The 24,406-nt window shown below is 62.9% G+C and overlaps 2 protein-coding genes across 5 annotated transcripts; both read right to left on the bottom strand.

Annotated features, from left to right (window-relative positions):
- Positions 1-271: 271 nt before the first annotated feature.
- On the bottom strand, positions 272-5,476 carry Ccdc124 (coiled-coil domain containing 124). Of its 4 annotated transcripts, none has more exons than XM_028862586.2 (5): positions 5,074-5,235; positions 1,898-2,067; positions 993-1,170; positions 802-916; positions 272-713 (listed from the first exon to the last, which is right to left on the bottom strand). In XM_028862586.2, exons 2-5 carry the CDS (start codon positions 2,054-2,056, stop codon positions 509-511), a joined length of 657 nt encoding a protein of 218 aa, XP_028718419.1. In that variant the 5' UTR covers positions 2,057-2,067; positions 5,074-5,235; the 3' UTR covers positions 272-508. The 4 variants fall into 4 exon arrangements, with proteins under 4 accessions (XP_028718419.1, XP_028718418.1, XP_037067737.1 ...); XM_028862585.2 differs by lacking the exon at positions 5,074-5,235 and adding an exon at positions 4,550-5,018; XM_037211842.1 differs by lacking the exon at positions 5,074-5,235 and adding an exon at positions 3,473-4,333.
- A 6,440-nt stretch (positions 5,477-11,916) lies between these two features.
- Slc5a5 (solute carrier family 5 member 5) lies at positions 11,917-22,939 on the bottom strand. The gene is made up of 15 exons (XM_028862591.2): positions 22,583-22,939; positions 21,972-22,037; positions 21,328-21,379; positions 21,156-21,223; positions 20,356-20,510; positions 20,020-20,160; positions 19,347-19,476; positions 18,658-18,746; positions 18,351-18,463; positions 18,164-18,234; positions 17,774-17,860; positions 17,461-17,642; positions 14,837-14,961; positions 13,804-13,919; positions 11,917-13,023 (listed from the first exon to the last, which is right to left on the bottom strand). Exons 1-15 carry the CDS (start codon positions 22,937-22,939, stop codon positions 12,916-12,918), a joined length of 1,860 nt encoding a protein of 619 aa, XP_028718424.1. The 3' UTR covers positions 11,917-12,915.
- Between the last annotated feature and the right edge of the window lie 1,467 nt (positions 22,940-24,406).

Raw genomic sequence — 24,406 nt, 5'->3', positions numbered from 1 at the left:
GCTCTTCAGGGTTCACGCAGCTAGAGAAGGCAGTTCCGGGTTCAAATCCTATACTCTTCCCTCTCAGGGCCAATGGCCTCCACCTGCCAGCTCCGCCAGCCCAGCCCAGCCCCTCCTGCTCCTCCCTGACCGTCAGCTGGAGAAACCCGCCTCACCCCTCAGGCTGGGGTAGTCTTCCCAATCACCGTGGCCTGCGGTCCAGTGGCTCGGCCGCGGTCGTCACGCAGCCCCTCCCTCCACCAGAGGTCCCCGCCACACATGTGGACATGGCCGCAGGCAGCCTCAGCACAGCCTTTATTGGGCGGGGTGCTCAGCCGGGCTCCATGGGGCGCACAGGGGCTAGGTGTTGCTCAGAGCGGGGACCCTCTGGATTGCTGAGGGTGACTGAGGGCGCAGCCGGGAGTGTCCCAGGCTCGGGACTCCCTGGGACCCAGGCAGGCCTGGCTGGAGGGGACGCCTGGACCCCGATGAGCTGGACCTGGACAAGCTGGACTCGAGCCTGGTTCCGTCACTTAGGCGCATTGAAGGGCAGCGCACGCTGGTTCATGGGGTTGTCGGGGGAGCGCAACCACTCCTTCTTCAGCAGCTGCTTCAGCTGCGACAGCCGCATGTTGGGGTTCTCCTGCTTCAGTCGCGGCAGCTGCACCTCCTCGAACGCGGTGAAGGCCGCGCGCATGCGGCGCTCGGGGTGCCGGTCCGCGTCCTCTGCCACACTGTGGGGCCTGGAGTCAGCGCCCAGAGCCCCGCCCGCAGGCCCCGCCCCGCCCGCAGGCCCCGCCCCGCCCCGCAGGCCCCGCCCACCTGAGCACGGCGATGGCGTCCTCCACGGTGCGAGCTTCCACGCTGCCCTCGTCCAGCACGCGCCGGTTCAGGTTCTCCTCCAGCGGCACCTCCAGGTGGCTCTTGGCCTTCTCCACTGTGGGGACAGGGACGGGCGTGAGCACGCGGCGTGGGCCAGGTCCTTAGGGACGCACGCGCTGGCCCGCGCCTACCTGGCTCGGCGCGCTGCTCTCGGCGCAGCGAGTCCTCGATCTGCGCGCGCGTGACCTTGGCCGGCGGCGCCGCGCGCGGGGCCTTGCCGCCCTTGAGCCGGGAGTCCTCCTCCTCCAGCAGCCGCTGCGTCTCCTTCTTGCGCTCCAGCTGCTCCAGGCGTCTCTTCTCCTTCTCCTCCTACGACAGCATCAGCGTCACCCCGGGAGGCTGCATCTGTCCGGAGGCCGCCGGAGCCCCGAGGGTGGCACCCAAATGGTGCTGGTCCTTCTTCCCCACCCCCGCCCCGGGCACCTGCTGCAGATGGACCTGGGCAGCGAAAATGACTCACGAGGTACTCGTGAGCCTCTGCCCCAAACGCGGGGCAAGAAAGCCTGTCTGGGTTCGCAGTCAAAGGTATTTGAGGGCAGCTGCAGGAGTCTGCCTCAGTTTCTCCCTAAGCCAGAGGCAGCATCGTCCTGAGGCTCCTCTGCCCTCCATTCCCCACAGGTTCCGAAGACCCCACTCCTGGTCCTGGGACCTCTTCTGTCCGGGGGCAGAGGGCCTGGCCGGGCTGGGTGCCGGCAGATCCTGCCCCCAGAGAAGGAACAGTTTCCGGAAAGTTCCAAGAGCCCAGGACCAAGTAGTCATCGGTATCTGATCGTGGTGTTGGGCCTGGAGTACCCGAGCTGAGTCAGGAGAGGCCGGCGCAGGCATCCCGCCTGGGCCACAAACCCGGGCCAAGGAAGCCGAAGGGCATCTCACCAGCCCAGCAGGGCCACCTGGCGGGCTGACCTGTCAGCACGGCCCTGAACACCACACCAGCGAATTGGGGACCCGGGCTCCAAGGTACAAAGGCAGGAGGCCGCTCCAGCTGGTCCCATCCCGCCACCGAGACCTAGAGCCGCTCCAGGCCCGCCCCACCCACCTTGCGCTGCTCCTTCCGCATCACGTGTTTGTCCTCATCCTTCCAGTAAGCATCTTCCAGCTCCTTCTGTTTCTTGGCATCAGCTGCCGCCTTGGCTTCAGCCCTCCGTGCTCGGGCAGCTGCCGACTTGCTGTTCTCGCCCTGGAACTTCTTGGGCATCCCTCAGCAGGCTGCAGGACACCGGAAAGAGGGGATGGGAGGCGGCCAGCACCCACCCCATGACTTACAGACCATACACAGAAGCGGTTTTTCAAAGACAAGCTCTCCATGTGTAGCCTAGGTTGACTGCACAACACAACCCTTGGCGGCCGCAGGGATGGCAAAGGGGCGGGGCACACACGCCCCCAGCAGCCTTTGCTCTCACATTAGAGTTGTAACCCTCAGCCCACACAACCTGGGCGGGGCTCCACCCTGACCACGCCCCCAGCCCCTCACTGGGGGATCCTAGGCAGGGGCTCCACCCTGAGCCACGCCCCCAGCCCCTCACTGGGGATTCTAGACGGGGCTCCACCCTGAGCCACGCCCCCAGCCCCTCACTGGGGATTCTAGGCAGGGATCTACTGCTGAGTCTCTCCTGAACCTTTTGAAATTTTTTTTCTTTTTTCAAGACAGGGTTTCTCTGTGTAGCTTTGGGCCTGTCCTGGATCTCGCTCTGTAGCGCAGGCTGGCCTCGTGAAATATTTTTTTAACTACAATTACATTGTTGCTGTGGATATCGCTCTATATAAATAAAACACTGATGGCCAGTGACCAGGCAGGAAGTAAAGGCGGGACAAGGAGAGAGGAGAATTGGGGAAACAGGAAGAAGGGGACAAGCAACAAGTAAAGACGCCGGTAAGCCACGAGCCACGTGGCAAGGTATAGATTTATGGAAATGGGTTAATTTAAGATATAAGAACAGTTAGCAAGAAGCCTGCCACGGCCATACAGTTTGTAAGTAATATACGCGTCTGAGTGATTATTTTATACTTGGATGGTGGGACTGCGGGGCTTGGTGGAACCTGGAGAGAAGCCCTCCAGCAACACCTTGTAGTACGAAGACTACCAATGCCTCGTCCAGGAGACCCACCTGTGTCCCCTGCCCCGGCCCACTTCCCTCTCACTTTGTCTGTGGAGACATCTCCCATCAAGTTTATACAGCACTCGGCCTCTGGCTGCTGTGGCTCAGCATGGAGTGCGAGCGATAGTCTATGGTAGCGTATGCCGTACTGGGTGTATCTGGTCACCGCCGGTGTCCATCCTTGGCTTTTCCAAATCACACTGTAGTGGAGCCCTGCACAGCACCTCCCACTGACATCTGGGAACCCTGTTCTAAGTTGCAAATTTGAGTTCCCTCACTCAGAAATCTGTGCAGATGGGGTCACCCTACAGAGGCTCACACTGGATCCCACCAGATGGAAAGACACCCAGAGGTGCCTTGGGGAGGCACTGTATGGTGACTGACTCAACTCTAAGCCTCCAGAACCTTAATTGTGGGGTGGTTCAGTCATCCCCAGTGTAAGCAGACAAGCTGAGGAGTCTGGCCTTCAGGTGAGGGGAGGGTATGCGTGGGGTATCAGGTGTGGTGGGGTTTACCTGTGATCCAAACGATTGAGAGGCTGTGGCCTGAGGATCACCCATTTCAGGCCATCTTGGCTACACAATGAGTCCAAAAGCAACCACAGCCGAAATACCCCCACTGCAGAACCCCTCTGCCCAGGGCCTGCAGCAGCATGCTGGGCCTGAGATTTCCAGACTGCCTAGTGCTCTATTCTGGAACATTCTCCGCCTCCCCCATCTCCAGCTCAGTGCAGGAAAATGAGAGGACTCTGTGGCCCAGGATCACCAGGATATCACCAGCCTCCAGCCCTCTGTGTGCGAAGTCCCCTCTTTCTGGCCCTTCTGGAAACCCTGTGCATCCATAGCTATGGAGCCTATCAGGAGGGGATTCCCGGCAGACAGCTCGGAGCGTGCAAAGGTCCTGTGGCGGGAAGGAGGCTGTATGTTTACAGGGGTCCTCGGAGGCTCCAGCGGGGAGTGAGGAGTGGGAAAGAGAGGGTGGCAGGGCTCAGGGCACACTCCTATCTGGCTTACAAAGCCCCGTTCAGCTGCTGTGGGTGAGTGAGGGCTGGGCTAGGCACTGTGGGCACAGCTGGGTGCAGTCACCATGTGGGCAGGGGTCCTGAGAGCTGGCTACGTGGTCAAAACCATTCCATTCCTAACAGCAGTGAGGGCCCTGCCCTACTGGCCAGAGGTGGCCCGGAACAGGGGTGTGTGTGCGCGCGTGTGTGCGCGCGCTCGTGTGCGTGTGACATGAGGCTAGCTCGTGCTGGGGCGGCAGGCCCTGACCTGGCTCCTAGGACCTGTCCTGCTTCAGACAGCCCATCAGACAGGGACGGAGCACAGCGGGGACCAGGGCAGCCTGGGTCCCTCATCAGGGACACCGCAGAACCGACGCGCACACAAACTCACCCCGCTGCGGGGCAGGGACCAGAACCCCTGCCTGCCCAAGACTCCCCAGCGGGACCCCGAACAGATCCTGAATCCCGCCGGCCCCTCTGGGGCTCCCAGGAACACGTTCGGAAGCGAGGCCAGTCTCCCGGACACTGGGGAAACTGAGGTACCCAACTCCGCTCCATGGAGTCTCCGAATGTCCCCCCGGGGCAGCCGCACCTGCCTCCATCTGCGCCTTCAGACACCGATCACCCCTGCGCCCCAGGACCTTCACACCGGGTGTCCAGCCCCTGCTTCAGCCGCGCTGGGGCGACAGCATGCACCGCGCCCGGCCTACGTCCCCTTTCCAACCCAGTAAGGGCCGACTGGACCGGCGGGGGGGGGGGGCATGCAGAGGCCCTGCCGGTCCAGGGCGGCCTGGGCCACAGTGAGACCCTGCTCAAGCAGGTGCGCGCAGTGGGGACGACGGCCGGGGAGTTCTTCCTAGGACACCCGGGGGCGGGCGGCTTCCTCCTCCGGACGGAGCCCCGCTGTCCTGCCCGGGCTGGCCTGGGACTCGCAGCCCTGAGCGGCCGCTGTTTATTTACCACTTAGCAAACCGTCTCGGCAGGTGGGGCGCAGGAAGGCACAGGGCGCGCGCACAGGGCGCGCGCCGCCACCTCGGCTCCCGACCACCGAGGCAATGACAACCACAGAAAGGACGCCCCCAGGCCGGGCACCGCGGCCGCACGCCTGGCACCCACCGCTCGGCAAAGCTGAGGCAGGAGGACGACGCCGAGTTCCAGGCAGCCTAGGCCACAAAGTGAGCCCGGGGGTCCAAACAATCCCACGTGGCTCCCGCGGCTGCCGGGGACAAGGGTCGCGGCAGCGCCCCCGCCTCCGCCAGGACGCCCTCCAGGCCGGGCCCGGGCTCCGCTCCCCGCCGCGCCGGGCGCGCCCACCCCCGGGCGCCCATCTCCGGCGCCGCCGGCCCGCGGGAGGACCCCAGGTCGAGCCGCGCCCGCCCGGCGAGCCCCGCAGCCCGGCTCCGCCCGCGCCGCAGCCGCTCCTACCTCTTCCCCCGGCACCGGCCCGGTCGCGTGTCGGTGACGTCACGGGGCCTGCGCACTCGGCCCTCGGCGGCGCGCCGCTCGTGACGTGTTCCGGCGCCGCCATCATGGTAGAGGCGACAGCGAGCGGCTTTCCGCCGAGCCGAAGTCTCACCCGGTGCTGCCAGGTTTTCCTCTGTTTTCCAAGCAAAAAGCGCCTCGAACTGCGATTTTACGGCCTCATTTCAGATACTGGTGGACAAAGACGGAAGACAAAGCCGCAGTACACGGCAGTGACCTTACCAAGCTGGTCGCTGCCCGGAGAAAAGATGGCAGCGCCGGCGTCACACGGGATCTGTGGGCGGCGGCCCGGACTTGGTTGCCCGGCCGCCAGGGGGCGCCCGCGGCCCACGCGGGGATGCGGCCGGGGTTCCTGGCACTTGGGCAGGATGGCGGCCCCCGCTCAGGGCAAAGGCAGAGCAGTGTTCTTTGCCCCGCCCTAGGGACGGCAGGGCTCGCCGGGCCCCGGGGAATGGCAGCCGCGTGGGCGACCCCGGGGAAAGCAAACGAGGGCCTGGTGAAGCCGGGGTTTGCCGTCAGCTTCCCCGCTCTGTGTGAACGGCAGAGAGCGCGGAGACCGCGGCAAACCCCGGGGATTGGAGACGGGGGCGGGGGGCAGGGGCCGGGGGGCCGGGGTCTGGGGGCCCGGGGGCGGGGGACGGGGGACGGGGGGCGGGGCCGGGGGCCGGGGGCGGGGCCTGGGCTGGGGGCGGGGCCCGGGGTTGGGGAGGGGGCGGGCCCGGGGTTGGGGAGGGGGCGGGGCCCGGGGTTGGGAGGGGGCGGGGCCCGGGTTGGGGAGGGGGCGGGGCGGGGGCCCGGGGGCGGCGGCCGGAGGGGCGGGGCCTGGGGTGGGGGCGGGGCCCGGGGGCGGGGCGAGGTTGGGAGGGGCGGGGCCCGGGGTTGGGAGGGGCGGGCCCGGGGTTGGGGGCGGGGCCCGGGGGCGGATCCTCCGCGGAGGCCGCTGCCCAGCAGGGCGAGGTTGAGCCCCGCGCACCCCATTAGGTCGGGGCTGAAACCCAGTGCTTCGTGCACGCTAGGTGAGCACTCTGCCGACCGAGCTCAAGCACTGCGTGCACTGAGCCCTCCGCCACCCTGTCTGTCTGTCTGTCTTTCTTTCGACGGGGTTTCTCTGTGTAGCCTTGGCACCTGTCCTGGAACTCACAGAGATCCCCCTGCCTCTGCCTCCCGCGTGCCGGGAGTTGGTTTGGCTGTGCAGGTCACGCTGTCCCCGGACCCTGGTGTCCACGCTGCCCGCGTCCGCAGTGACAGGCGTGGGGCTTCCTGCCCAGCCGGAAATCAGCCGTGCGTCTTCAGTTGCGGGCAGCCTGACCAGGCAGCCAGCCGACTCCAGTCCGGCTAAACACAGAGGCCCCGTACCACGGCTTTAAACACCAGTCCACGGTGGGAACCGGTGCGCACGGTTCCCCTCGATCACAGCAGGGCTGCTGAGACGCCGCCCTCACAGCACATCCTGGGAACAGACCCGGTTCACAGACCCCAGTGGCACCGTGCTGGCCAAGCATGATGACGGCCCGGATTGGGGGACCACAGCACCTCAAAAACTAGGAGTAGGGAGAAGAGGCGGGGGAGGAGGGGTCCTAACGTCCCCGCTTGAAGCCACCGCCCCGCAGGGCACCTTGGGAACCTTGTGTTCGCTCCTCCCAAAAGGTACATTTTCACACGCTTGCGAAATTCGTCTGGGCCTTAATCTCCTGCCCGTGAAGCGCTCCGAGGTCGGCTGCCCGGCCAGCGAGGCCAGCCGGAGCAAACCGGGCTATCTCACGCTAGACAGGCGGGGTGGCCTGGGGCCGCCCGGGATCCCCGAGAGCCTGGGGCTGCGCCCAGCTCCATCCCAAGTAGGGGACGTGGGAAAAAAGGAGGAGAGAATGGAGTCAGTTCCGCTGATGCGAGTCCGATGAGTCTCTGGTAAAGGCAGAGACTCTGGGCGACTGTCACCGCCTGCTCACTGCGCCGGGGGACCCTGGAGGACCCCTCACAGGGCGGGGTCAGGCCGGGTCAGGACCTCCTCACAGGGGTCTCTCACTGCAGCCCAGGCTGGCCTGGGACTTGTGGCAATCCTCCTGCCTCAAGTTCTCCAGTGCTGAGATGACTGTGCACCAAGCCGGGCTTTGATTTTATTTTTGTTGCTATAGTTTTCTTGGTTTTGTTTTTGATTTTTGGAGACAGGGTTTCTCTGTGTAGTCCTGGCTGTCCTGGATCTCACTCTGTAGCCCAGGCTGGCCTCGAACTCAGAGACCCACCTGCCTCTGCCTCTGCTGGGGTTAAAGGCCTGCGCCACCACCGCCCGACTTTTCTATTGTGTTCGGTGTGTGTGGAGCCCAGAGGCTGGCGCTGGGCAGCTTCCCTCCCCCTCTGCCTCCCTCTTTTGAGGCTCCCAATGCACCCGGGGGTCACCAGTGTAGCGAGACTGGTCAGCAAGTCCCCGAGGGGCTTCTTGTCTCTCTCCATGTCCCCGTGCGAGATGGCAGCGGCATGCCTGGTGTGTTTTGTTTTTTAAATGTTGCCTGCGTGTCTGTCGTGTGCCACGTGCATTCGGTGCCCCCCCGAGGTGAGAGGAGGGTGTCAGATCCCCTCAGCTGGGGTCACGGACAGTTGTGATCCTCCATGTGGTGCTGGGAGCCAGACTCTGGTCCTCTGTCGAGCAGCCTGTGCTCTGGCTGCTGGGCTGTCTCTCCGGCCCCTCGGCCTGGTTTATTCGATCAAAGTTGATGAAAAATGTAAAATGAAACGTACCATGGTGCCCAGTCTGCAGGGACTTGGCATCTTCTTTTCTAGGGACCTGTCACCTCTGCCAAGTCCCAGAAGGCTCCACCGCCAACTGTTGGCACTCACCCCAACCCTGGCCTGTTCTGGACTTTTCAAGTCAGTGGAGTCTCTTGCTCTGGGGACTTGTGTGCCTGTGGCTGTCACCCGGGTAGTGTATGTCAGGTTCCTCCCGGAGCCCAGGATGGGAATCCTTGAGCATTCCTGGCCCCCTGGCCTGACACAGCCTTGTGCTGGTCCCTCCTCAGTGACCCCAGATTCTCATCTGGCCCTGGGGCCTGTGCAACTGGGGCCCTGCCAGGGCCCTCTCCCCTCAGCCGTCCTGGCTGTGACTCACCTGCAGACATCTTGTCTCAAAACAAATGTTTGAGAAAGGACCAGATCCAGCAGCCGCCCTGGAGCCTGATGCGAGGTGGGCTGGATGGGCACGGAGCCCAGCATGTGACAAGGCCTCTGGGGACACAAAGCAGAGGCCAAGGGCCTGTTTGCTTTCTGGGGTTGACCCCTCTTCTCTCCAGCTGCAATCTGCTGCCCTGGATAATGTGGGCTGTGTGCTTGCTGATATGGGGGTAACCTGCAGACTCTCTGCCGGCATCACACACCCTGTGGGTCTCTCTGGACAAGCACCGCTCCAGTGGCGGACCTGAGGAGCCCCAAACAACCCCACACTCTGCCTCCCTTTCCCTTTCTTCCCCACCTCCCCACCTCCCTCCCTCCCTTCCTTCCTTCCTTCCTTTCTTTCTTCCCTTTTTTTTTTTTTTTTTTTTTTTTTTTGTTTGTTTGTTTCAAGACAGGGTTTCTCTGTGTAGCCCTGGCTGTCCTGGAACTTACTCAGTGTAGACCAGGCTAGCCTCAAACTCACAGAGATCTGCCTGCCTCTGCCTCCCGAGTGCTGGGATTAAAGGTGTGTACCACCTTGTCCAGCTCAATAAATGTTAATCTTATTCATTTTGAAAGTTTTTTTAAAAACATGTTTATTTTGTTATTTTTAATCACGTGCACATGTGTACCAGGTGCCTGCAGAGGTCAGAAATGGCATCAGATGCCCTGGAACTATGAGGCAGCCGGGAACGGATCCTGGGTCCTCTGCAGGAGCAGCCAGTGCTCTTAGCCACTGAGCCGTCTCTCCAGCCCTTAGGATTTGTTTTTTTATTTTTGTTCCAGAAGAAATGGTGGGGTGAGGTTGCTCTTGAAGCTTGTTAAAAGTCCTGAGGGTCCAGGCTCACCCACCCATGATGGATGAATTCGAGAAAACCATCCACCCCATCAAGGAGCAGACAGCATTCTGTGTCCATCACTGGGCTTGAGGTGCGAGAACCGGGGCTTTGAACTCAAGGCTAACACCTTGGACACCCACTGTAGCTAGATCAGCTCAGGTCATCCCTTCTCCTCACACGTGACCAGCAGGCGCTCGGCTGCAGAGCCAAGTTCCCCACTCTGGATGCCGGGTTTTTAGCAAAGCACAGAGCAGGGTCCGGCCAGGCTTTGTGTTCCCAGGGCAATGATTTCAGCTCCCGCTAAGTAACCATGGCCTCAGCAGGTCTTGGTAAAAACAATATGGAGGACCAGAGATTCCAGTGGATGATGTTGTGTGTGTGGAGCCCCAGTTCTGAGGGAACCCCAATACTTCCTCCGCTGTGAGGCCCCACTGTGGGCAGGTCTTGAATATTGAATTTGTCTAGGACTTAAGACAGTCTCAGGTAGCCCAGGCTGGCTTGATACTCTCCATGAAGCCGTGGATGACACCTTCAGCTTCTGGTCCTCCTACCTCTGCCTCCCCGCGCTGTGCCGGGAGGACAGATGTGGACCACTCGGCTGGGTGGTGCTTGCATTTCTGCATCACAGGTGTCCTGGAGGCAGCCAAGCCTGCGGCCGATGCTGCCAAGGAACTTAACTGCTTCCTGTCTGCTGTGGCCCCGTCCCCCCTGGCTTCCTGCCGGCGCCCTGCTGCCCCAGAGCTCACAGGAATGTCAGCAGGCCCTTGGCCGCAGCCAAGGATGCCAGGCCAGCAGAGGAGCCCTGGAGGGGAGGGCCCCAGCTGGCTCTTGAGCGGGGGCAGGAGAGGGGGGCCAGGGCTCTGTGCTGTCCCGGAGGGCAGCAGGCAGTTCTTGAAGGGGTCGCCAGAGTCTGGTGAGTCAGCAGGTGGAGCTTCCACCGAGCTTCTAGAATTCCTGCTCAAAAGAGCCCCACCACAGGAGAGAGGCGCACAAAACAGCCAGGGGCCTGTGCGTGCAGAAATGCTAAAAACAATATTAGGAGATTGGAGGCAGCTGCGAAGGACACGGGACGGAGGCATATGGGATTTTATCCCAGGGACCAGGGGACCCTGGGGCTCCGAGGCCTGGGTCATTCAAGCCCAAGAGGAGGAAAAATTCCCCAAGAGCAGCTCCCCGTGCTGAGGAGCAGATAACATCCCACAGCCCTTCAGAGATGGAAAGCCTTTGTGCTAAATGAGGAACCGGGGAAATCAGGCTGATGGGAGCCAGGGAGCGGATCCGGCTGCCAGCCTTGTGTCAGGTGACTGAAGGACAGACATGATATAGATTCCAGGGGCGGCAGGGCTGCCCCCGCCCTGGCTGTCAGTTAACGCTGCTCTGGGCATGTTTGCCATTGAGATAAGAAAAAGAATCGAGGCCAGGGTGAACCAGGGTGAAGAGGGCCATTGAGAGGGCTCAGCAGGTAAAGGAGCTTGCTGCCAAGCTTGAGAGCCTGAGTTCGATCCTCCAGTCTCACACGGTGGAAGGAGAAAGCCACGTCCTGCAAGCTGTCTTCTGGCTTGCGAACGCCCGCATTGGTGTGCGTTTGCACACACACAAACAAAGGCAACAACCTTTTTTAAAACCTCAGGGAGTGATGGCTGGGCATGGGGCCTGGCACTTTTAACCCCAGCACTCTGAAGGCAGAGGCAGGCGGGTCTCTGTGAGTTCAAGACCAGCCTGGGTTATACCAGGAGACTTTGTCTCAGAAAACCAACAAATAAACAGACAGATAAAATAAGGGAATGGTGGGGTCCTGGGGGAGAGGATGTGGGAAGGCTTCTGAGCTTCTTGCTTGGTAAGAACACTGAGGAGGAAGATCAGGTACTCAAGGTCATCCTGAGCTACAGAGCCAGTGGGAGGCCAGCCTGCATGTGCCTTTCCCTCAGTCCTGCCCCCCAAGATAAACATCCACTGCCATAGGAGCCCGCCTGGCCACGGCCACCGACTAAACAAGTTCCTCAGGAGAAACTGAGGTGTGGTGGCCTGAGGGGTGTGGCTTCCGGGACGTGGTGCCTGCTCAGGGCCCCCACACACCCTGTCTGCCCAGAGCCCTCCCTCCTACAGTCTTCCAGACTTTCTTGTGCTGGGGACAGAGCCTTTGGCATGGCGACAAATCTTCACCAGGTCAGGACACCAGCTGTCCATCTGTCCGCCTGTTTGCCTGTTGTTGAGACAGGAAAACACTCCATAGCCCATACGAGTCTGGAACTCATAGCATCTCTCCTGCCTCAGCTTTCTGAAGGCTGGCATCACAGGTATGTGTCAACATGGCTGGCTTGCTCCTGTAGACTCCCTAACTTAGAGTGTGCATTTCTCTCTGTAGACATTTCTTACACTATTTGCCCAAAATATGTTCAATGATAAAATTTTTTTTCAAATATTTTCCATCTATGGGTTCATGGACTGCACAGATGTGGAGCCCAGATACTGATAGCCGATTGATTGTCACACGCCATTGCACATGAACACCCACAGCAATTTTATTCACTGTAGACAAAAGCTGGAAACAATCTAGCTATCCACCTGCTGGGAATGAGTGACAGATTGTGGTATGTCCATACAATGGAATACTAGTTGGCATTGAAAAAGAGTGAAATATTGATATACACAAAAGTATGGAGAGATCAGAAGACAGCAGCCAGACTTCCTTAAGACCCTGTGTCCAAAACAAAAACAAAAACTATGGAGGTCTAAGCGTGCAGTTCAGTGGTAGAGCGCTTGCCTAGCGCGTACCCAGGCGTGAAGGGTGGGAAGCGTGGGAGACGGGGAGACGGCATACACGGGGCTCGTGGAAGCTGTGAGGAGGAGGCTGGGTGGCTGATCACAGAAGCACGTTCTCTGAGAGTTCTGCAAACCACAAGTCCACATCGAGGTGTCACCATGTCCGAGTGTCTCCTGGGGCTCTGAGAATCGAACCCGCGGCACTCCCCGGCCGCTCCGCACCCTGGGGGCTCGGTGTCCTGCAGACACCCCACTCTCTCTGCCTCGGTTTCCCTGTGTCTGCGTCCCTTCCACTGTTTTAAAAAAACTCCTTTGCGGTGGTGGGGCTGGGACCCCGGGCCTACTGTGTGCTGAGCAAGCCCTTCCTGCAAGGTACAGGCCAGGTAACCTACATTTGTGCGTACACTGTGTAGCCGAGGATGCCCCTGAACTTGGGCCTGCCCGGTGTCGGGTTGACAGCCCTCAGTTTCTCTGCCTGTGAAATGGGCCCTGGCGGCTCAGCCGGCAAGCCTGTCAGGAGCAGCGGGGCCTTCGCAAGCGCGGGCCGCAGCTCTACACGGTCCGAAGGTTCCAGGCCTGGTTTGCGGGCGGGTGGGACCCGGGGACGCGTGGGACCCGGGGACGGGGAGGGGGCGGGCCAGTGTCAGCCGAGCCTCTGGGCACGCTCCCGTCCAGCCAATCAGAGAGGAGGCTGCCGGCCCGCGGCCCGCGATTGGCCTTCGGGGCGCCGCCCTCAGAGGTTGGTCTCGAGATCGCGGCCCGGGGACAGCGGGTGGGCCTCGTCGCCGCCGGGCAGCAGGCCAGGCGTCTTTTTGGTCGCAGCAGGGACGTCTTCCGGACCCTGGGAGAAAGCAGAGGGCCAGGTCGGCTACGTGCAGAGGGGCCCACCCAGCCGCCACCGCCCGGTGGTGCGCATGCTCAGGCTGTCAGGGTCTGCATCCCAGGGGAGCCTCCAACTTGCGGTGATCCTCCTGCCTCAGTGCTAACCCTAACCCTAACCACCAGGCCCGCACCCAGGCTCATAACATTATTATTATTATTTTATGTTATGGATATGGGTGTTTGGCTGGCGTGTGTGTGCGTGCCCAGCGCCTGCGGAGGCCAGGAGACCCCTGGAGCTACAGACACGGGTGCCGGGCAGGGGCCGGGTCCTCGGCGGCCGCTGCCCCTCTCACTGTCACTGAGGCAGGCTCTCATGGGCCCTGGAGGCCTCGGGTTGCACTTTGCATTCCTGTCTGGTGTCACCTGCTGGAAAGCCTTTGTTTGTGTCACTCTGGTCTCTCAGGAGGTGACAGCGTCTCCCACTTTTGGGGCATGGGCTCTGCAGTCCCCGGGCTCGGCTCCAGCCCAGTCCCCCCCCCCCTGTTTCTTATGTAATTCTGAATTAAGTAATGTTATCTTAAGAATATTCTTCAGAAGTGTCTCTCGAGTGGAAACCAGTTTCCCCCGCCACAGGCAGGAAATAATTGTTTAAAAAAACAGATATGATAAAAATAGACAGTGCTCATCTGTGTCGGCCCCTGGGAAAGGGAGAGCTGTGACCGGGGAGAGGACTCTGCCCGGCCCCTGAGGCTGCACCCGCCGGGTCCCCTGGTGCCCAACCATCCGAGCTGGATCTGACCTTCACCAGGCTGTCCTCCAGGGTGGCGGCGTCCTCCTTCGGGGCCACGGACGCCGTCTGCCTGGCGAGGTCCCACCACAGCAGTCCGGGGCCCAGGGAGCTGCGCTTGGTGGGGCCTGAGGGACAGAGCACAGGAACTCAGGATCGGCTCGTCCAGCCCCGAGGCCACCCAATGGTCGCCCACTCCGGAGGAGGCGGGTTGGCTTTAGCTCAGGTTGTTTTTCTCTTTTTGAGACAGGGTCTGTCCTGGAACTCCTGCCTCTGCCTCCAGAGTGTTGGTATCACTGGTGGGTACCATCTCTCAGCAAGCTGGGAGTGTCCAGCGTTCAGCCCACAAACTTTCAACCCTAGTGTCTAGAAGGTCAGCAGACCCGCGGGCGTCAACTCGCTCTACCAGAGCGCGGCGACCCAGGCTGGGGCCGTGGTCGGTCACCAATGGATTCGCAGCTCAGCGGCAGAGGGGCTTACTCGGCACACACGGAGCCCTGGCTCCCGTCCCCAGAACACGTAAACCAGGCATGGCAGTGCATGCTCTCATGAGGATCCGGAGCTCAAGGTCTGTCTCGGCTACATAATGAATTTGAGGCTAGCCTGGGCTACAACATGAAACCCTGTCTCAAAAGGAAATATGTGAATCAAGAGAAGCATGGCATGGGTGCATTAAGGAAGCTGAGGCAGGAGGATTGTCACCAGTGTGAGGGTCAGCCTGAACTACAGAATGAGGACCCCACTCCCCATCTCAAACCCAAGCAAACAGAAATCTGTGGGGCCCAGGAGCCTCCCCACGCAGATTTGGTTTCAGGACCGCGGACAGCGCCCCGCATCCCTGGGCCTTAGCTGGGACTCTCCCGGAGGAACCTGCCTCAGTTCCCACGTCTGCAAAACAGAGCCGGCCTCATGGGGCGTAGGGTGTCTCGGGATGATGGAATGTGCCAGCTCACAGCCGTTGGGGACCCCTTCCAGCTCTCCTTTTGGGGAGTCGGGATGGAGGCAGGAGGATGAACGGCTGACCTCGGTGGAGGCCCTCACTCACCCGTCAGATAGCTGATGAGGGCCCCACACAGCATGGTGGTCAGCGTGCCCAGAGCCCCGTAGTAGAGATAAGAGATGGCGTAGAAGGTGTCAGCCAGAGCAGGGCGGCCTGCGTCCACTCCAGAGCTGGGGGGAGAGGAGGCATGGAGATGCCATCTGTCCACAGCACACACTCCGCCCACCCCGTCAGCTCAGCCGCCACTCGGACCTGTGCAGAGCCAGGTCTCCCCGCCCACCATGGCTCCCCATTCATCCTGGAATTAACGAAACTGATTGCTTAGGAAAAAACCCTTCTGGTCAGGCACAGAGAAACGCCACCAGGACCTGACCAAGCCTCGAAGGTTTCAGATGGCCATGGAGCATTTTCTCTTCTTATTTTTCTAGGAGGAACCCAGGTCCTCTCCCATGCTAGGAAAATGCTCAACCACTGAACTCATCCCAGTCCAGGCCTCCTTTTGAGACAAGGCCTAGCTAAGTTGTCCAAGAAGGCCATGAAGTCACAGCTTCCTGAGTGCTGGGAGGAGAAGCTTATGCACACTTGGCTTTGTGCACAAAGGTTTATTGAAATTCTGTTCACAACAGCCCCAACCAGGACACCACCCACATGTCCATTAACTGATGAGCAGTTACACACATGTGGTATATCTATTCAATGGAATATTACTCAACCACAAAAAGGGAAAAAAACAATGGTATATCCTCCAGTCACAGATAATCATGGATGAACTTTTTTTTTTTTGACTTTTATCACCATTTCTTTTTTTTTTTTTAATGCTGAATGCTGTTTATTGAAGGAGGAAAGAGGTCTTAAGTACAGGCTTACAGCACAATGGGAGAATCCCGGAGGGCAGAAGTTGGCTCCCGATGTTTTACAATCTTGCATCTAAGCTGTTAACACCCATTATTCAGGATACACAGACAAGGAACTTCCCTTAAGAATTCAGGAAGGTGGAACCCGGCAGGGAATTAGCATAGGGAGGATATCAAGGTCAAGGTCAGCAAGCAAGGCAACAGTTACCCAAAATGGGGGCCAGGGACCTACAGGTGCCCCTTTTACTAAAAAATGAGCTTCTGACTTAGGTTGCGTGGGACGTCAGCAGGTCACCTTACCCATCATGGAGACGCCTGCCCAGGCCACACAGGCACTCTGTCTTAGGTGGGTGAGCGCCCCCCCCAGGCTTTACCCATCTCTGAATACTCCTTATCATACAGGCTCAATCGTGTGTGAGCTGCATGGTTAATTGCTGCCAAAGATCTCAAAGTGGCACTGGGCTTGCAATCTGTGTGTTCGACACAGAAAAGACCAACAGAGGTCCTATCACACCCATAGCCAGTAGGCTAAAGGCAACTGAGCCATTCCCTTCCTTATCGAGCCTTACTGTACGTTGGAGTCCTTGTAAGATGGTTCATGGATGAACTTTCTAAACAAGTCAAGACACAAAAGCCCATATATTCTAAGATTTTGTTATTTCGAAAAGCCCAGAAGAGATCAATCCACAAGCTCAAAATATGGATCCTCACAGAAGTTGGGAGAATTAAAAATTTTAATTTATTAATGTAGCCCAAATTGTCTTCAAACTAACTCTGCAGCAAGGATGATCTATGGTTTCACCTGCTGCCTCCATCTTTAGACAGGGTTGTGCCAGCTAAACCTAAGTTTTTATGGCTAGTTGTATAGGATGTTAATTACATCCCAATAAAAAATATGATCATTGACGCTGGGCGGTGGTGGCACATGCCTTTAATCCCAGCACTCGGAACATTGGTAGCGAACTTCTGCCCTCCGGGGTTCTCCCATTGTGCTGTAAGCCTGTATTGAAGACTTCCTCCCTCCTTCAATAAATGGCATTCGGCATAAAAAAAAAAAAAAAAAAGCCAAGTTACAACACAGTAACCAGACTTCATGGGAGAATCCATGCCAGCCAGACCTCCTCCAAGAATATAGAAAGCATTCAACATTGTGTAAAACCCTGTAACAATGCAGGATTTGCTGTTCTTTTGTTCTTTCTCTGTTGTAGACTATTATTTTAAGGTGTGTTACTTTTGTTTATGTTGCATTTGTTTAACTCTGTGAAACTGTGTTACTGTGCCTGTCTAAAACACCTGATGGTCTAATAAAGAACTGAATGGCCAATTAAAAAAAATCCCAGCACTCAGGAGGCAGAGGCAGGCGGATCTTTGTGAGTTTGAGGCCAGCCTGGTCTACAGAGTGAGTTCCAGGAAAAGCTACACAGAGAAACGCTCTCTCGAAAAACAAACAAACAAACAAAAAATCATTGAAAAAAAAAAAGTAGCCAGACATGTTGGGCCACACCCACCATCCCAGCATGCAACAGGTGGAAACAGGAGGATCATGGGCTTGTTCAGAGAGTTCTGGGGCCAGCCTGGGCTACCTGAGACTCTGTCTCCAACTATTAAAATAAAATTAAATAAAAAAAAGCCAAAAGCCAGGCAATTCCTTTGTCTTCGGCCCCTCCGTCCTTCTGATAACTCAGCTCACATCCCCGTAGCCTCCGGAATCCGACCGTGGCCCCAGGGCCTTTGCACAGACTGTTTTCCCCCTAGGAACGCTCTTTCCCGGGTCCCTGCCTGTTGACACCCTGGACCCCGACCCGGGCTGCTCACCTGGGGACCCTGCTGGAGGCGTTGGCAGCTCCGGGTGGGCCCATGAGGACCGAGGCGTTGGTGCAGCCGGCGGCTGAGGTGGGCAGCACCCCCATGACTTGCTCCCCGGGTGGATACAGTGTGGCCCCCACGGCCACCCACAGGGACACAGCCAAGCCTGCGGCCAGCCCGGACAGGACGCCCTGGGGGCGGGGCCATCGTGAGGGGCGGCGCTTCCGGACCACGCCCCGAGGACCACGCCCCCCACTCACCGGCGTGACCACGCCCACGCCCCCCACTCACCGGCGTGACCACGCCCACGCCCCCCACTCACCGGCGTGTTGCAGGCCGGGAGCAGCATCCCCAGCGTGAAGGCGCCCAGCAGCGGCCCACTGATGACGCCCATCACGGTGAAGGAGCCCTGGGAGGCAGGCGGAGGGAGGCCGGGCTCAGCCACCACCTCGCAGGACTCAGTTTCCCCGATCCTCTTTGTCCCCGGAGGCTGGTGGGCAGGGACAGTGACAGGGCCCAGGTACACCCTCCCTCGACCCCTCTGTGTAGCTAAGGCTAGCCTTGAACGCCTCACCTTCCTGCCTCGGCCTCTGGGATGACAGGCGCTCACCAGCCAAGCCCCACCCCTCTGTGTCCCCAGCGGCCTGGGCGCCTCCCCGAGCCTCGGCTGGGACTCATGTTGGGGTGCAGGGCCCGTGGGGTTGGGTCTCACCTGGAGGACCCCGCCTCCCAGCAGCGAGGACAGAGCGGCCACGGTGAGGCAAGCGGAGCCGTAGATGAGGGCTGCGGGGGGGGGGGGGGTGACAAGCGGAGCCGTAGATGAGGGCTGCAGGGGTGGGGGGGGCGGCGAGTCAGCGGAGCCCCCACCCCGGCCCCCACCCCGGCCCCCCCAAACTCACAGAGCCCTTTGGAGATGAGGACAAGCTTCCGAGGGGCCAGGCCGGGCATCCGCGGCTTGATGAGGTCTTCCACGGTGACGGCCGCCATGGCGTTGATGCTGGTGGACGCTGTGCTGCGGGTGCAGGAGGACCAGGGCCTCAGGGCACAGGGCAGCTGCCCGGGTGCCGGCCCTCGGACGCCGTCCCGCTGCGGCCCTCCTCCACGGTTAACGGGCAGAGCTTGGCGTCCGTGGGGAGATGGCCGGTCAGTGTGGATCAGAGCCCCCCCAGGGCTGAGCCACGGCCGGGGGCCGAGCAGGGCGCTCACCTGAGGGTGCCGCTGTAGGCACAGGCCAGGAAGAGCCCGGGGACCCCGGGCAGGTCCTCAAAGATGTCCAACACGAGCAGCGGCATGTACTGCGGGACACAGGGCTCTGCGTCACCCACGGGGCACGGGGGGCGGTTTCTCTCTGTTTCCCGTGTCCCGGGCAGGCCAGCCTCGGCTACATAGTGAGTTAGGCCAGCCTGAGCTACCCGGGCGCCTGTCTCAGCGGTCCGGCTGCTGTCGTTACGTGTCCTGTCGTGCAGGCCCGGGGTCTCCTCGGCCTTGCTGTCCTCGGGGGCATCTTTGTGACTCTAGGCTGGCGGGCACGGCCCCCGCTGCCCCCACGGTGGCCCCCGCTGCCCCACGGTGGCCCCCGCTGCCCCACGGTGACCCCCGCTGCCCCACGATGGCCCCCGCTGCCCCACGGTGACCCCCGCTGCCCCACGATGGCCCCCGCTGCCCCACGATGGCCCCCGCTGCCCCCGCTGCCCCACGATGGCCCCGCTGCCCCCGCTGCCCCACGATGGCCCCCGCTGCCCCACGCTGCCCCACGATGGCCCCCGCTGCCCCCTGCTGCCCCACGGTGACCCACGGTGGCCCACGGTGACCCACGGTGACCCACGGTGAGCCTCCGTCCATCCGTCCGTCCAGGGTGGACGAGGGCGGAGGCGGAATCCGGCGCGCGAGCTCACCTGGTCTGGCGCCGAGATGCCACCCCTGAGGAGGGGGTCGCAGTCTTTGTAGAAGACGAACATGACGATGCCACAGCCGGCCGCGCTGAGCACGATCAGGAAGAGGCCCAGCTGGTTGACGAGCAGGGCCCTGGGGGCGGGCGGGGGTCTGAGTGTGGGCAGCCGACCCCGGGGCGGGGGTCTGAGTGTGGGCCGGGGGACCCCGGGGCGGGGGTCTGAGTGTGGGCGGCCGGGCCCAGGGGCGGGGGTCTGAGTGTGGGCCGGGGGACCCAGGGGCGGGGGTCTGAGTGTGGGCGGCCGGCCAGGGGCGGGGGTCTGAGTGTGGGCCGGGCGGCCCAGGGGCGGGGGTCTGAGTGTGGGCGGCCGGGCCAGGGGCGGGGTCTGAGTGTGGGCCGGGGACCCAGGGGCGGGGGTCTGAGTGTGGGCCGGGGACCAGGGGCGGGGGTCTGAGTGTGGGCCGGGCAGCCCAGGGGCGGGGGTCTGAGTGTGGGCCGGGCAGCCCAGGGGCGGGGGTCTGAGTGTGGGCCGGGCGGCCCAGGGGCGGGGGTCTGAGTGTGGGCCGGGGGACCCCGGGGCGGGGGTCTGAGTGTGGGCCGGGGGACCCAGGGGCCGGGGTCTGAGTGTGGGCGGCCGACCCCGGCCTGTGCGCGCCCCGCTCGCCCCCCGTACTCACAGCTTGGCCTTCCCCTCCGAGCCGCAGGCCACGTAGCGCTGCACCTGGGCCTGGTTCACGCCGTACATGGAGAGCCACACCAGCGTGCCGCCCACCACGAACGTCCAGAAGGTGTAGCGGCTCCGGGGGTCCGGGTCGAAGCTGGGCGGGGAGAGGGGCAGGTGAGCGCCGGGGGTCCCCTCCCGGATCGCCCACGGCCGTCCAGGGTCCCGAGGGGACAGCGGCGGGGGGACACAGGGGGGACTCAGAAACTCTCCTCCCCCATCACAGAGCTGGGGAGGCTGAGGCGTCGATGTGAGGCTAGCCTGGGCTACGCGGTGAGGCCCCGTCTCTCACTCCATCAGGTTGATCCGGGAATGGTTCTGGGCGAGCCGGAGCACGTTCCAGGGCCCCCCCATGAGCACGGCGCCTCGGGCCAGGATCACCCAGAAGCCACTGAGCATCACCACCACCTGGAACACGTCTGTCCAGACCACGGCCTTCATACCGCCCTGCGCGAGAGGGGAGGGGGCGTCACGGCGTCTGTCCGGCGTCTGTCCGGCGTCTGTCCGGAGCTGCGTGCGGGGCACCGGGTCACGAGGAGGCCGCGACTCCACCTGGCCCGGCCGGGCCCAGGCCCCCGAGCCCCACCTGTAAAGGGAGCACAGTGCCTTCCCGCGGCCGAGTGAGACCATGAGCGAGAAAGATGCGCCCGCCCGGCCGGCCGGCCAACGGGCCAACATCTGTTCTCATTATCCTAGGGCGTGTGTAGCCAAGGCTGGCCCAGAACCTGCAAGCGTCCAACCTCAGCCTCCCCAGCGCTGGTGGCGGCAGCCGGGCAGCTGCACCTGTCGTCTCACGCGGGTTATCTCTGCCTTCTCCGGCCCCCAGAGGGCACAGCCGAGGCCGGAGCGCGGCCCCCAGACGGCACAGCCGAGGCCGGAGCGTGGCCAGCTCCAGCTAACGCCAGCTCCCTCTGCAAAGGGAGAGCTGGGGACCGGGGAGCCCAGGGCGAGGCAGAGCCCCTCGGGCTGCGGGATCCAGCTGCACCCGGCGCGCCGGCCCGTGAGCCTGAGAGGCCGCGGGGGCCCAGGCAGGCAGGGCTGCCGGGGGCCGGGGGTTGGGACGGTGCTGCCCGTCTGGGGTGGCCCACTCACCACGGTCGTGTACAAGGTGCAGATGACGCCGGTGGACAGGAGCGACGCCCAGATGTCCAGCCCGGTCACTGCAAAACACACCTCCTGTCAGGCCTCCGGCTCTCCGCCGGCTCGCGCGAGGTCCAGCCTGGGCTCCTGGGCTCCCGGCCCCGCCCCCGCCCGCCAGTCAGACCTTGGTTCAGGATGAGCGCGGGCGCGTAGATCACGATGCCTGTGTACAGCATCTGCGGGTGGGGAGGGCGGTGAGGCAGGGGCGGGGCCAGGGCAAGAGGGCGGGGCCAGGCGGGATGGGGCGTGGGCCAGGCGGGATGGGGCGTGGGCCAGGGCGGGGCCAGGCGGGGTGGGGGCGGGGCCAGGGCAAGAGGGCGGGCCAGGCGGGGTGGGGCGGGGCCAGGGCAAGAGGGCGGGGCCAGGCGGGATGGGCGTGGGCCAGGGCGGGGCCAGGCGGGGTGGGGGCGGGCCCAGGGCAAGAAGGCGGTACGAGGCGGGCGGGGGCGTGGCGTGGTGCGGGCCAGGTGGGTGTGGGCGTGGCGCGGGCCAGGCAGGCGGGGGCGTGGCGTGGGTCCGGTGGGCGGGGCTGGCGGGGCGTGGTGCGGGCCAGGGCGGGGCCAGGCGGGGGTGGGCGTGGCGGGGGTCCGGTGGGCGGGGCGCGGGGCCGGCGGGGGCGGGGCCAGGCGTGGTGGGGCGTGGTGTGGGTCCGGTGGGCGGGGCGGTGTGGGCGTGGCGGTATGGGCGGGGCGTTGTGGGCGGGGTGGGGCGGGGCGTTGTGGGCGGGGCGGGGCGTTGTGGGCGGGGCGGGCCGCGCCGCTTGCTCACCGTGGCCACCAGGTACTGCAGCGTCCCGCAGAGCCGCACTGCTCGGCTGAAGCGGAGCTCTAGGTACTGCGGAGGGAGCCAGGGCTGGGGTCACCGGGCCACGACCCCTCGGCACCCTCACTGTCCTCACGGAGTCAGGGTCTCTCGGTGTAAACCAGGCTGCCTCGGAACTCGAGGCAATCCTCCTGCCTGAGCTACCGAGGACTGAGGTACCAGCCCTCGGAGTGTCACTACTCTTGCTGGACGTCTGCAGGGTGGTCCAACTGCTCCCGCAGATCTGAGACTGGGGTTTCCCTAACGAGCCCAGGCTGGCTCGGAACTCATGGCAATCCTCCTGCCTCAGCCTCCCCAGTCGGCGCCACCCTGTCTCCACTACGCGTTGGAGGGTTGGGAAATCCTGCGGGACCCTGGCCTCGCAGCAGGCGTTTGATCCGTGTGCGGGCGCGGGTGGGCGGGGGGCCCGGGCGCGCGCGGGGGCCGGCGTCGGCGGGCAGCCACCGCCCCGAGGCTGCTCCGGGCCGTGGGACCCGGACTCGCTCTTCCTCCTTCCTGGCCCTGCCCAGCGCCCGCGGCATCTTCCCGGAACCTTCCCGCGGGCCCCGGTGCCCTACCTGGTAGGTGCTGGTGAGGCCCAGGCGGTAGAAAACGGGCAGGAAGAGCAGGGCGGTGAGCAGCGAGTTGAGCAGCTGGCCCGCGCACATCCACAGGAACTTGAGGCCGTAGCGCGCCGCCTCGGCGGGGACCCCGAGCACCTGCACGGCCGACATGAAGCTGGCGGCCAGCGACAGCCCCACGGGCACGGCCGCCAGCTGCCGGCCCCCGGTGAAGAAGTCGTCGGCGCTGCGCTGGCCGCCGCGGGCCAGGCCGACCCACAGCCCGATGCCCGTGGACACCAGCAGCATAGCCGCGAACACGCCGTAGTCCCAGGCCCCGAAGGTGGCCCGCGCCCCGGCCTCGGCGCCCTCCATGCGGACAGGTGGCTGGGTGCGGGGAGGATGCGGAGCCGCCCCGGGAGCCTCGCTCGGTGCGCGCGCCCCAGTCCTGCCGTCGGTCCCGGTCTGCGCGCCGCGGATTTATTGGGCTCCGGGGGTCAGCGCGGCTCCGCCCCCAGCCTGGGAGGCGGGCGCGACCCGCACCCTTTCCGCCCTGGGGCTGGCGGGGCCTGCAGGGGTGCGGGCGGCGAGGGTGGGGGGCCCCCGGGACACTCTCGGCGCCGGACACTCTCTCCCACGTGCAGGGCTGTGGACGGACGGGGCAGTGGAGGCTCCGACCCGCGCTCGCACAGCCAACCCTGAGCCTCCCGGGCTTGGGTACCCGGCACTGGGGTTCCCTGCCGGGGGCTTCCGGGCTCCCTAAGGAAAAGCGCTGGACTGAGTCCCTCCCCCCGCGGGCTCTGCCCTTTTCCGCAGTGTGGGGCAGAGAACTGTCCAACCTGGCCCTCCAGCCAACCCCGGTGGGAGGCGCTCGGACACATTGGGAGAATTTCTCCCTTCTGTTTAGGACTCAGTTTCTCCCCATCTGTACAAGGGTAGTCTGGACCTATCTCGTGTGTGTGTGCGTGTGTGTGTGTGTGTGCGTGTGTGCGTGCGCGTGCGTGTGTGTGTGTGTGTGTGTGTGTGTGTGTGCGTGTGTGTATGGAGTTCCGGCCGGGATGACAGGAGTATGCTCCACACCTGGCCTGGCCTCCTCTTCTTCCTGCCTTTATCTCCTTCCTTCCCACAGGTTGGTCTCGAAACCGTGGCAATCCTCCTGCCTCGGCTTCCCTAGTGCTGGGATGACAAGTGTGGACCACCCTGCCTCCACAAACTCATTTGCTCGTTCTTTGGGCGCCCACCTTCTCCCTCAGTTGCTGGTCCTCTGGCGAAGAGCTGGGTCCTAAGCAGTTTTCGCAGCTTTGAGAGACTGAGGACTTGACCCGCCTGGGATGAGGCAGCCTGCGGCTCAGAAGCTGTCACCGTGGGACCCTTCCTGGATGAGCTGGTGGGGAACCTGGGGTGTCCAGGGTTGGTTCCCGGCCGAGTGCCCCACGTCTGGGGTGACCTAGCAAGTGAGGACCCGTGGCAGAGGCTCCCGGCTGCCTCAGGCTACAGACGGGCGCCGAGGGCCCCGCTCCCCATCGGTGGGGCTGGTGCTGTCCTGTCTGAGGCGAATCAGGGCCCACAGCGGCAGGGGCCTGGGGCAGGAAGGAGCCCGGGTGCTGCGGGACAACCGGCTGGAGCCTCTCCTAAGCCTTGGTGTGGAGGGCGCGGGAGGGTGCCGTCCCGAGGACGTTGGACTGAGGGCTTTCAGGTCTTCACAATGCTTGAGAAGGGTAGAGCAGGACTAGGGGGGATGGGACGGGCACCAGGCATCTCCCCGGGGCGAAGTGGGACTGGAGGGACGCAGTGAGGTGGGGGTGGGAACCAGGACTTTCTGCAGAGTCAGGCAGGCTTCAA

This window comes from Peromyscus leucopus, chromosome 17 (genome assembly GCF_004664715.2).
Source record: "Peromyscus leucopus breed LL Stock chromosome 17, UCI_PerLeu_2.1, whole genome shotgun sequence".
NCBI lineage: Eukaryota > Metazoa > Chordata > Mammalia > Rodentia > Cricetidae > Peromyscus > Peromyscus leucopus.
Note: the sequence above shows the minus strand (reverse complement) of the source record. Positions and strands in the feature narration are given on the sequence as shown.

What these genes read in the sequence shown, in the direction of transcription:
- Ccdc124 (XM_028862584.2), bottom strand. Translation starts at nt 2,056, where the DNA reads ATGCCCAAGAAGTTCCAGGGCGAGAACAGCAAGTCGGCAGCTGCCCGA. An exon ending in TGCGGAAGGAGCAGCGCAAG is followed by an intron (nt 1,171 to 1,897) that starts GTGGGTGGGGCG and finishes ATGCTGTCGTAG; the next exon opens with GAGGAGAAGGAGAAGAGACG. An exon ending in GACGCCATCGCCGTGCTCAG is followed by an intron (nt 714 to 801) that starts GTGGGCGGGGCC and finishes CAGGCCCCACAG; the next exon opens with TGTGGCAGAGGACGCGGACC.
- Slc5a5 (XM_028862591.2), bottom strand. Translation starts at nt 22,939, where the DNA reads ATGGAGGGCGCCGAGGCCGGGGCGCGGGCCACCTTCGGGGCCTGGGAC. An exon ending in TCCCGGATCAACCTGATGGA is followed by an intron (nt 20,161 to 20,355) that starts GTGAGAGACGGG and finishes CTCCCCGCCCAG; the next exon opens with CTTCGACCCGGACCCCCGGA. An exon ending in TGGGAGGCGGGGTCCTCCAG is followed by an intron (nt 17,861 to 18,163) that starts GTGAGACCCAAC and finishes CCTGCCTCCCAG; the next exon opens with GGCTCCTTCACCGTGATGGG.